Source organism: Talpa europaea (assembly GCF_964194135.1).
Source record: "Talpa europaea genome assembly, chromosome: 5".
Taxonomy (NCBI): Eukaryota; Metazoa; Chordata; class Mammalia; order Eulipotyphla; family Talpidae; genus Talpa; species Talpa europaea.
In genome coordinates, this window is record NC_140071.1 from 91193228 (window position 1) to 91206206 (window position 12979).

The 12979-nt window shown below is 35.7% G+C and overlaps 1 protein-coding gene across 4 annotated transcripts in view; it reads left to right on the plus strand.

Moving 5' to 3' along the window:
• MAPK10 (mitogen-activated protein kinase 10) overlaps nucleotides 1–12979 on the plus strand; it is a gene marked incomplete at both ends in the record, with an annotated part of 147768 nt that overhangs the window by 57610 nt on the left and 77179 nt on the right. For all 4 annotated transcript variants that reach the window (XM_084233479.1, XM_084233480.1, XM_084233481.1 and 1 more), the window contains 2 exons: nucleotides 7817–7946; nucleotides 12106–12164. In XM_084233479.1, the coding sequence (XP_084089605.1) occupies nucleotides 7817–7946; nucleotides 12106–12164 (189 nt within the window). The remainder of the gene's footprint in view (nucleotides 1–7816; nucleotides 7947–12105; nucleotides 12165–12979) is intronic.

Below are 12979 nucleotides of genomic sequence, written 5' to 3' on the forward strand. Positions count from 1 at the left end.
CAACAATGATTTTCACACTGTGCCAGATATTTCACTTTTTATAGAACTTCCATAAACTTTGAGTCTGAGTCATTGAGTAGAAAAAACAAACTATTGTTGAAATGTAACAATTTTATATTTGAAATACTTTGTAAAATGTTACAGTGCCTTGAAAATGGACTTTGGGATGATGATTTATTAGGGAGAGTTTTGGGGGTGAAAACTTATGGAAAGAAACTGGGGCAGAAGCAGAAGAAGTAGCTATAATGCAATTTCGGTGGCCAATTTAGCTATCCCTACTGGGATTCTGAAGATGGAAAGTCTTGTCAAATTCATGAGTTGGGATGAGGTGGTCAGCCTTTCATTCTGAGTTCATCAGTCATTGAATGAAGGCTGCTTATAAAAAAGAGTGTAACCTTGTGTTAGGCAGCCCATTTCCTGCCAGGATGTCTGTCAACATCACTCCCAACAGCTGGGATTCCTGCAGGGGGTGGGGTCTTAGTGTATAGCAGCACCCACACTTCCCTTTAATGCACCAATGGAATTCTATTATTAACTTCTCCCTAACATGCTGAGAAACAGCTTACAGAAAGTCAGAAACAAAAAAAAATGCCTCTTAGAGCCCACAAGAGTTAGAATGTATCCCTAAAACCTGGATATGCCTACTTCTAGATTTTGTTATTATTATTAGTCACAATTCTGTAACTTATTATCAAAAGCATTTCTCACAAAATATAACAAAACTGATACAGTCAAACTATTCAATGACAAAAATACCCACTTAAAAAAAAACAAAAACAATGAAACTTTTGACTTTTGATGGGATGATTAGGGAAGACCTCCTACTAAGGAGATGATACTTGAGTTGAACCCTGAATCACAAGATGGAGTCTGACAAGTGAGGATGTGGGAAGAGCATTCCTGGAAGAAGTGGGAACAATTGTAAAAGCTCTGAGTTTGGCAAGTTCACTAACATGGTTCTTAATGGTGGAATCAGTATCGGATAGTATCTCTAGGGACTACAATGTTTGAGCATAAAAGTGAGATTTTTTGAGTGTGGTCACTCAATAAGAATTTGATACTTTCAAAGTCCAGGTCTTTGGAAAAAGTCAAAATGAGAATGTGGGAACATGGTAAAAAGAACAATGATGGGTTACTGTACATCCGCGACAGAATCTGGCTTTGTTGCTGTGACTTGTGATGTTTAGGATGCGCCCACAATGAGGTTATTTTTGTTGTTGTTTTGTTTGAAGGTATAAAGTTTTCCTAGCATAACTAGGATTTTTTTTTTTTTTTAGAATTTATTTTTGCTTTTTTTTAAAGTTTTTTTTTAAGATTGATTTATTTATTTATATAAGCACTGGGTACAGTCAGAAGCATGGGAGGGCGAGAGAATTCACCAGAGCCAGAGCGGGGAGCAGAGCAGGCAGAAGGACCGAAGTACACTGCTGAGGGGAGCAGCGGGCGGCAGGAGAGGTCTGCGCACCATGTGGGACCCTCTCCTGGCAGCCGGGGATCAAACCGGCACTGCTGCAGAGGCTGCGGGCAGTTTCGCAGCCCAGCGCTCAACCGCTGCGCCACGGAGGGGAGGCCCAGGTCTGTTTTTTTTTTTCCCTAGAAGTGTAATATGATGACCAAAACCTTTTTAAACATGGAGAGGAAAGGGACACAGGGAAAATTCTCAGATAAATGTTTATGACTTAGAAAGGAGGATATTTGTATAAGCTGTTGTCTTCATTTCCAGAAACAAGCAAATAAACAACTGATAAATATGTTGAGCATAAGACTTTCCTGCGAGGATATATTGTATATGTGCATGTGTATTTACATAAATATATTTGAGGAGTTATGCTAGCTTTATAGCATCATAAAACTACTAAATGAGTGGAACATAACCAATGGCTATATCTTTATTTTTTGAATAAACTTGACTAAAGTGTCAATGAGTTAATACTACATATCAAGAAATTGCTGGAAAATTTTCATCAAAATTGCCGAAAATTTCTGGAAAAGCTCCACAAGAAATTTAAGTTTTCTTTTGCCTGCATGAAGATAAAACAAACCACTGAAAGAAAAAAGTAAGATTATATCAGCCAAGATCCTTAAAATATGACTCAAGAGTAACAGAAATTTTCAGACATTAATTTGTGACTACACAGCACCAATGATGCCAACTCACAGACATTTGCTAAACTGCTGCCAGTAATTGCTGAGGAATTACAGAAAATGGTAAAGATTCTAGTATCAGCCAGAGTTCAAGGCTGGAGCCAGAAACACTTTAAGTAGGCAGAGATTTAATACAGTAAATTGGGTGTATGCCAAGTTACTGAAGTCCTGGAGAAGTGGACTCTAGTTTGAAATTCTCAGAATGATGCCCAGACACTAGAGAGCTGAAACTCTAGGAAAGCTCCCACTTCTGACTGTATCCAGAACATTCCCTGAACATAATAGATGTTACTGAGGTTCAGGAATCACAAACCTAGAATGTGAGCCCATTACTGCTGCCACTGCCACTGTGTCATCCTGGTGACAGGACAGTGGTACCTGGAGTCCCCTGCTGCCTCTGATTCAATCCATTTTCTCACCTGAGAATTGGAGAATGACACAGATCAGATTTCAAAAGAAAATCTCATGTCTCCGTGAGATCTTCCCTGACAACCAAGAAACATTGGAAACTGTTCACACTCATTTTATCTCACAGACCTCTCATTGGTACATCTACATGGTAACCTTATTGGAATCCATAGTGTGAGCAACAAATGCATTCAGGAATTGTACATTTAACTCTCAGATCTCTTTAGTACAGGAAGGTGAAATACAATGGGGTCAAAGGGAAGTTCAGTGAGCCAGGCCACAGTATTCCACATAGAATTTCACTGCAGACAAGCAAGCTTCTGATTTTGTGTGTGTAGGTATGTGTGTAGAAGAACTGGGGTATAGGCCAACATTATGGGGGGTGAGACAGCCTGGGGAGCAGACAGCATGGGGAACAGAACAGGCAGACTTACTGAAATACACTGCTATAGGGAGCAGAGGGAGAGACAGAAGAGGTCTGCTGTACCATATGTGGGTTAGCTCCTTGGCTGGGGATCAGACTCAGGCTACAGTGGTGACAGCACTGAAACTTAACCCCTAGGCTACCAGGGAGGCCCCCTTTTGATTTCTTTAGGAGAAAGAGATTATAAGAGGACATGATGAACTCAACAATGGACCTACTATTTATTAGAGAAGATACTCTGAGCCATTAAGAAAAGATGAAGGGTATCCCTGGCGGCACAGGAGTTAAGTCTCAGCACTATCACCACTACAGTCTGAGTTTGATCCCCAGCCAGGGAGCTAACCCACATAGCGCAGCGGACCTCTCCTCTCTCGCCCTCTGCTCCCCTCAACAGTGTTTATCAGTAGATCCACCTATCCCGCTCCCCAGTCTGTCTCTGGTGAATCTACTCATGCCCCACACTTCTGGTCTATACCCCAGTTCTTGTATGCATAAGTTAAAAAAAAGAATAAGAGCTGACAGCTCGTCTTTAAAAAGAAAAGAAAAGATACAGCAGTCACTGGGGACAAATGTTCAGGAAAAGCAAATCATACCAGATAGATCATTTAAGTAGTAAGCCATAGAAGTATGTGGTTCTAATGTATCTAGAGTTTAGCAGGGATTTTGACCCATACATTTATAGCATGGGAGGAATTTCTGAAATATGGCCGAGAGAGTGGTATAGGAATGAATTTGTAACTAGTAGAAAGATTAAAAAGTGCTGATTAGTAGTTTCACGTCCAGTTGCATCACATGCTGTACTTTACCCTGCCCTGCATTTCTCAGTGATGCCAGCAAGGAGGTTGATTTTAACAATAGCCCTCAGTCATTATTCATTGAGTGCTCTATCTAGATGAGGCACTTTAAACACCCTATTACCTCATTTACTCCTTCCGATATTCTCAGATCATATTTTCCTCCATTTTAAATGAGAAAGTGGCTTGCACATAGTCCAAGACTAGTAAGCAGCAGTGCTGACATTGCTTCAAGGAAGAGGTTCTGAAGGATCGGGGGAAACCACATTTCTAGGAGAAATTGGCTAGCATGCATGCCAAAAAAACCCAGGGAGTGGCATTTTCTCAGTAATTCCACATGAAATGCATGGCTGGCCTACAGTGTTGCAGATCTTCACTGTATCTCAAGGTCTAGAACTCACAGTGACAAACCTTACCAAACGCTCACCTTTAAAACCAGGTGCTGATTTACTAAAATATGAGAAAGGTAACATTTATACTAAACAAATATGATCAGTGTTCTTGCACTCAACATTTAGCATTCTGAAAGAAATCCTGATGAGCATAATGTTGGCTATAGAAGATAACTCTGTCTAGAAAAATGCTGCTCAGATTGGCTGCAGACTTTGACAGTTACAAAAAAGATGTAAGCAATCACCTGTCTCCCTGGATCCCTGGACCTACTTGAGAGGACAGTTTTTCTTGGGCAGTCAGTATCTGACACCTGTTGATGCTCTGATGACTGCTGTGTTTTCTCTAGGTGTTTTAATGACTTCAGTTAAGTTGTTTTGACTTAAAATTTAGGTTTTCTTTTTAATATGACTGTTTTATTCAATTTCTTGCTGATACAACTTCTTACTTTCAGAAAATAATTTTAATTCCTGTATTTCCAAATCCACTTTGTCCTTGTGTATTATTATAAGATGCTGGTCCATTTGACTGGTGGATTAACACAAAGAAACACAAGAACAGAAGTATTGGCACTGACATTGAATCTAAAGGCAGCATCTGTTTTTTTTAAAAACTTGTTTGTGATTTACAGGCTTATCAGAGTCAGTAATGTGTGATGTAATTATCAAAAGGTCAAGACATACTTAGCTCATCTCTAAATCATATACCGTATTGTAAGCCAAAGTTACATCAGATATAAAATACAATAAAAAAGGCACAATCTTAACAAAAATAGACATACCTGTATTAACTGAGTCAACAGAATGAATGAATCAATGAATGAATGAAGTTGATAGCCTTACCCTTATCTTCACTGACACTCCATGCCTAGAGTGGTGATGCTTATTTAGCTCAGGGTACACATTTTCCAGAAGATATTGACAGACTGGAAAATATTCAGAGGAAATTGACCAGATGGTAGTGGAACTTGAAATTACATTCTGACAAATGGTTGTAGGACACTGGTGATATTTAGATTAAGAAAAGAAAGACTTAGGGAAAATAAGAAAAACTGAATTTTTGAGTGCTTAAAGTTATGGAGTGCTTATTCAGAGCCTGCAAAGTAGGCCAGGCCTTGTGTTCCTTTAATGGATTTCATGCATTATGAATCTTTCATAATGAAAAGTGAACACTTTATTCTGAATTGCCCTAGAAGGCAGGGCTGACAGTAGTCAGTAGAAACCACAGAGAGACTCTGCTGCCTTTTTGAATGATGATGCTTATAACTCTCAAAGCTGTCTAACAATAGAACAAGCTGCCTCAATGTTAAAGGGGTTTATGTAATTGGCGGTGCTTATGCACACTGGTCAAAATTTTGGAAAGTAGTGAGTGAGTGTTAAATGGGGCATGCACCAAATGAACTCCAGACTTTGTCCAAATTATTCTGCATGTCTATCATCATCTTAAATTACCTTTTAGTTTAGTGATGTGAGCCTAAATGTCTTCCAATTCAATAAATCCAGTTATAGGGTTTTCTGGTTGTTACACTGCTTTTTGGCAACTAAGGCAAAGTTCTAACAGAGTTCAAAGTTGCATATATGGGAAACATTTTGTGAGTGGCTTTATTACACAGAACAGCAAAAAGAGATTCACTTCCTCATTTGATCTCCAGATGCACGTAATCTGAGTATGGGGGAAATACTGTGTATGGAAGGATTGTTCAAAGCATGATAAAATAATTTGAAAGCTTCAAATATTTGTAGCATTTATTTCTATCATTGTGTTTAAATGAAGTCATTTATGCTCTGTAATCCCCTCTAAATGAATTACTTATTTTCAGCTTTCTTATTATTAATGAATATACTCTGAGCATCAACCAACCTGTGCTTTCATGCTATTACATTCACATCTTAATCCAGAAATAAACCCACAGATTTATGGTCAACTAATCTTTGACAAAGGAGCAAAGACTATGCATTGGAGCAAAGAAAGTTCGTTCAATAAATGGTGCTAGGAAAACTGGGTCGCTACATGCAAAAGAATGAAGCTTGACCACTACCTCACACACATAAAAATCAACTCAAAATGGATTAAAGAACTAGACATAAGACCTGAAACCATAAAATACATAGAAGGAAATATAGGCGAAACACTATGTGATATGCACATCAAAGATATCTTTACAGACACATCACCCAAAGCAGTGATAGTGAAGGCAAAGATCAACAGCTGGGACTACATCAAATTAAAGAGCTTCTGCACAGCAAAAGAAATAACAAAAACAAAGAGAAACCCCACCGACTGGGAGAACATGTTTGCACACAACACTAATGATAAAGGACTGATCACAAAAATCTGCAAAGAGCTGATGAGACTCAACAAAAACAAAGAAAATAATCCTGTCAAAAAATGGGCAGAAGAGCTAAAAAGAAACTTCTCTGAAGAGGAAATGCAAATAGCCAACAAGCATATGAAAAAATGTTCAACATCACTTGTAATCAGGGAAATGCAAATCAAAACTACCATGAGACACCATCTCACACCAGTGAGAATGGCACATATTAAAAAAACTAGCAACAACAAATTTTGGCGAGGATGTGAAGAAAAAGGAACTCTCCAGCACTGTTGGTGGGAGTGCAAACTGGTCCAACCATTATGGAGAGCTATGTGGAGATTTCTGGACCTACTAAACATAGAACTTCCGTATGATCCAGCAATTCCACTCCTAGGTATTTACCCAAAGGACACAGAAACATCAATTCCAAAGAGCACCTGCACCCCTATGTTTATAGCAGCACTATTTACAATAGCTAAGCTTTGGAAACAACCCAAATGCCCAAAAATAGATGACTGGATCAAGAAGATGTGGTACATATACACCATGGAATATTACTCAGCAATCAAAAAAGATAAACACATGCAATTTGCAGCAACATGGATGGTGCTGGAAGGGATCATGCTCAGCGAAATAAGCCAGAAAGAAAAAGAAAAATACCAGATGGTCTCACTCATAGCAGGAATCTAGAAAACTTAAATAAGGGACCAGGACAATGAATAACTATAAGAAAAGTGAAAATCAAAATCAACAAACAACTATGAACCAGAGACACTCTATGGGGGGTGGGGTACAGGGAGGGGAGGGATTGGGGTCAAAATAAGGGGGTTGCAATTGTATCGGGAATATAAAAATAAAACTTATTTAAAAAAAAACCGGTTCCTGTGAATAGGGGAAGAATGAATGTCCACTTAAAATAACCAAGAATAATGGAATTTTATAGCTAGAAAATATCTAAATATCACACATTAACAGATGAGAAATTCAAACCCAGAGAGATGAAATTGACTTGCCACAGTCTGGTGACTAGTGGAGAAACTGAACTTTTCTTTCTTCTCTTGTTCCCTGCTCAGTGGTGTATTATATGCTACATTCTTCCCAGGATACTCTTCTTTTTTTTTTTTAATTTCCTAGCAAGAATGTTTTTATAATAGTCATTCTTATATCTTTATTTATGGCCTAACAAGTGTGTGAACTGAGAAGAAGGTATCTGAGGAGTCCACAATATGCTTTCTTACCCATATCCTTAGTTTGGAAAGGGCTCCTTTGTATTAATTAATTAAATTAAGATTTCTAAGGGCTCCTTTGTATTAATTCTGGATTGCTCTTGGATCTCTGCAGTGCTGCGTATGATGCTGTCCTGGACAGAAATGTGGCCATTAAGAAGCTCAGCAGACCCTTTCAGAACCAAACACATGCCAAGAGAGCTTACCGGGAGTTGGTCCTCATGAAGTGTGTGAACCATAAAAACGTGAGTTATTATTTTTAAACCTCTGGAAGTAGGAGGTTGTGAGATTGGGGAGAGAAAACCAGGATGCCAACTTAAGCAGAAAAGGCTTTCTTTACTTTGAGATTTCTGCCTCTTAAGATTGTTTATCCTGCCCATATGCTACATTTGATTTCATTGTCCTCCTGATAGCTTTCTGCTTAAAAACCATCTAAAACCATATGGTATGGAGGGAAGGAATTTGATAGATATTTAACCGTTTTGAAATTAACCATATTTGGTTATATTCCTCCAAATTAGCCAGAGAGCTTCATGCCTTCCCAAAGCAACAACAAACACACATCAAAATATCTTATAGAATAATATGCTATATTTCTTTATAGTTTAAATCCAATTACTAACAGGAGAAGATTTTTAATCTCCTTCTCTTAGCAATAGTCTGGCACTGGCCTGCAACTGTTCAGTGTACACACTGTGCTTTGGCATGTTGTGTTTTGTAGGTTTGGGCAAACATGCAGGGACACATCTGCAAAGCCCTATGGAACAGGATCATCGGGAGCATTTCTCTCTGAAACTCAGTATCCAAGCACATGATGGAACTCCCTTCACTCAGAGCATAAGTGTCTTTAACACAAGCTTCTAAAATACTATCTACGTGCCCATTCTTAGTAAAGATAAATGGGAGATTATTTGTCATTTTAATGAAGCCTATTACTAATACATAAATGATAATAAATACAGTATATAATTTATTACATATAAATATGTAATATAATAAATTATAAATTTTGATAAAACTATATTAACTACCATAATCCCCTACAAAGTTTTTCTTAAGTATAAAATTGTTGCAGTAAACATGAAATTATCAGTGCAGTTTTATAAACAAGTGTATTTTTTATAAGGTTAATAAACACTTATCAGAAGCACTAGAAGCAGTAAACATAATTGTTTAATAAATCAACTGATCTATTCAAAGTTATACTGCACAATGAGTCAATAGTCTACACAGAAAAGGATAGGATATGAATATGTGTTTTTAAAAACAAATAAATAATAAAAACCTAAGAGCTTTCTTGAGAATATTATATATTTTTTCTAAAAATATTCCCTCATATAATATGACAGTTAAATATATATTTTAATTTTTTAAATATTACAAATAAAATAAAAATGGTATTTGAAATATAAATATGAATTGTCTCATGACAGTCTCTCTTTTCTTTCACTATTATACTCCAAAGACTAATTAGTTCAGGCACTTGATGAATATTTTTGAATAAATAAAATATGCCAGGTATACATTTAGTTGCTCTAAATACTAAGAATATAACATTGAAGGCAAGAGAGACAAATTCCTGCCCATGTTGAACTCATGTCTACCAGTGAGATAAAGTCAATATACAAAATAGATAATATATATATATATATAGTCAGATGGTGAAAAGTGCTAGTAAGTAAATCAAAGCAGAGATAAAAAAAGTTTGGTCCAGTATGGGTAGGGTTTCCCTTTAAAATAGATGAGTAGGACACATCTCACTCTCACTAAGAAATGAACATTTTAGAAGTATATACCTGTCTCTAAATTGATTATGCAAGGAACATGATACTTCCAGAAAGGAATATAGAAATGATGGAAAAGATGATTCCTAAGAAAAATCATGATACTAAAGAGTGTTTCAGCATGGTAATAAGGTAGGAAGAACAAGATTAAACACATGATCACAGCAATCTATTTTCATGGTAATGAGGAAGATGAGAAATATACCATGAGCAATGGAAGAAGAATGGATACCAGCAACAAAGTATAGAAAGTTTGGCAGTTTGTGTCTGCATTTATTTTTATGTCCTTAACTCTTTTTTTAGCCATTATAATGCAATGTGTAATGGGGAAATTGCCACTTGACCAATTTGAGACCTCGTTTAGAGGTTCTAGCAGGGGAGCTAGCTACTCCTGTACCCTAGGTGGGAAGGTCAGGTCTGTGTGCATTCAGGGAAGGTCATTCTCTTCCACTATGGACACCTGCCTCGTCAATCAGATCAACAGAATCAATCTTGACAACCAATAGAGTGACAGAAGTTACAGCCCTCAAGTCCATACTTGGCCAATTGAGAGAATCTTTGTCCCTGATCTTAATTAAAATGTAAGGATTCATAGTTATGACACCTAAAATGGAGTTACAAATTGACGTGATAAGTTTGCAAATAACATTTTACATGATTCTCTCCTTTTATGTTGTATAGGCTATGGAAATTTCTGGAACTTGTTAACAGAGAGGAAGTTCATTTACAACCAAATGTAATTTGTTGTAATGGTACTTTTAATAATAGTACTTGTAATAATAGTAAAAGCACTCAGAATGCAGAACTCTGTGAGAAATAGTGAAGTAATCACAGTTAAATCTTTAATAATGGAGAAGAAAATCCTCTTAAAAATAAATACTTAATTTAGGAAGTTATAATCATGGTATAAGTGTGGGGCTATGACAAATATCAAACTACATTGTGCATCTTAAGATGCTGCAATAAAAGAACTGAATCATATTCCTGACTGGAAACCATTGAACTAAAATGGAAATATCTGTGATGATCTATTTATAAAGACAACATTTTTAATTGGCTATTAGAATTTGTAAGGGAGAGAGTGAAAGAGGAGAAATGGTTAAAGGGAAATCAAAAAAAGATGAAAACAATAAAAACAAGTCCATGGGAAAATAATTTACCTCCCAAAATAATAACTCAGTATATTTAAAATTATAAATTTATTCTCCATACTATTTAAATTTTCTATATTATTTATTTACTGGGAATATGGATTAATATTTTAGTTTGTATATGTGTGCTTTATGTAGTCTCTGATGTTTCTGTTTCAATAAATATCAAAAAAATTTCTTTTCAAGGCTAATAATATAGTAGAAAAACAGGCTCACAAAATATGTTCCAATGAAAGATGTATTACATAAACATTTTTCAACACACAACTAAGTATACAGAATAAGAAGACATCATAATAACAATTTTAAGGCTATTTAAAAATTTTTATACACATGTTCCATACTGAAATGCTTCTTTAAAAAACATGATGTTAGGTTTTTTTGGTATAAGCATTACAAGCCATAGGTTTCTTTATGTTATCACCATTGCCATATACAAACACACACATGCACATGCACACCCCCCACACACACAAACATTGGATTGTGATGTGATTGTTTTTACTCCATGATTCCTTAGCAAATACAATTTCCTGGAAATGACTGAGTTTCTCATATGTTTAAAATCTTTGTTTTATTTCTATTACTTATGAAAGTTAATGGCATTCAATTATTCATATTTTAAAGATTTTAAATCTTAACCTTATATTGGTACTTAGTTTTTCTGATGATTGTATCTGTGAATGAAAGATTGTTATCTATCTATATTTTTTATTTTTATTTTTCATTGGCATATTAGTACAGACTACATAGCTGGAAGAGGGTTTCACTTTATTTACATATGCAAGCTATTTGGATATATGACAAAGGAAAAATTTTTACATTACTTTTGTTAGAAGATAATCTTTCTTACTACTTAATATTAAAATCTAAAGGACAAAACAAAAAGTTTAAGAAACTGAATTTCTAGTAAATTCATCGTTCCCCACACATGCTATTAGAGCAATAGTTTAAATAATATTTGAATTGAAATTAGATGCACAAGAAACTAAAGTTCCAATGCAAAACAATCTCACATTAAAATACCATCTAAAATTAAAGCATCACCTTGTTCATTTGGAGGAAATACATGACTTTGTTAAATTGCATTGGCTGTTTTACTACTACTTCACTTTTCTTAGGTGATTTTTACACCTTTTTAGTTTAAATGTGCCATAATCTCATATCCTATCAAAGAGAACCACACACTCTAAAGCAATATCACAATCATATGTCTTTTTTGACTCTGCCTTTAGTTTATCAAACTGTGCTATTAACCTGTATACAGATTGTATGTCCTTTCTGTGTACACTTTTTTATGTTCTGTGATACAGTTCTCGGATTTTTTTTTCCAACTTTTCTATTTCCACTGTAGCACTGGTATGTTACTTTGAGTTGGAATAAATGCTTGTTTAAATATATGCTTTTTAAATAATTTATTCTCTCATTTTTCTCTCATTCCTCTGTCACTTCCACTGTCTCTTTTCCAGATTATTAGTTTGTTAAATGTCTTCACACCCCAGAAAACACTGGAGGAGTTCCAAGATGTGTAAGTAACAAAACTCATGAAGGAAAGGAATGCCTGAGAGATTTCGCCTATTTACTTCTTGTCAGTTTCCCTTGAGTTATTTGAAATCCCTCTTAGAGATCAAAGGAAGGTAAAAGCTGGCAGCAAATGAAAGGGATCCAGTGATAGGAAAGAAGGTTTCATTTGTGGTAGTACTTCCTGGAGAGACATTCTGCTTCTTCCTGCCCTTTTGACCTTTGTACTTTGTTCCATTTACTTGGTTTAATCATGGAAGGCTATTATTTTATTATATATTTTTAATCAGATTGATTCTGAGTTTTGTAGAATAAATCAATACACTGTGAGAAATATTAATGAGGGACATGATAAAAACTGTTTATTATTTATTTCTATTTTAGTGGTGCTTTTGATTTATTGAAAGTCTACCTTGGTGTATAATGACAGTAAGTAGAGGAGAGAAGTGAATCCCAGAGAATTTCTATTTTTTAAATTTAATTATTTTTAAAAATTGTGTTAAAATTTGTTTACCACATTGTGTATAATTTAGAGGAATAGGATCACACCTTAATGTGTATGTTACCGCACCACACCCTCCACCAAGGCATCCATAGGCCTTATATAACATGGATGCATTGCATTTAATGGAAGTTGCTGTTTTGAATTATTTTATAATTTGTAATCACAATAGTCAGGGAAGTGTTGAGAGAATATAGGGAAAGTGAGAACAAGATGAAAGTATAAAATGAATGAACAGGAAGTATTTAATAATACCTGTTATAATATTGGTAACTTTGTGGCAGAGTTACCAGGACCAACACACCTCAAATATTGGGAAG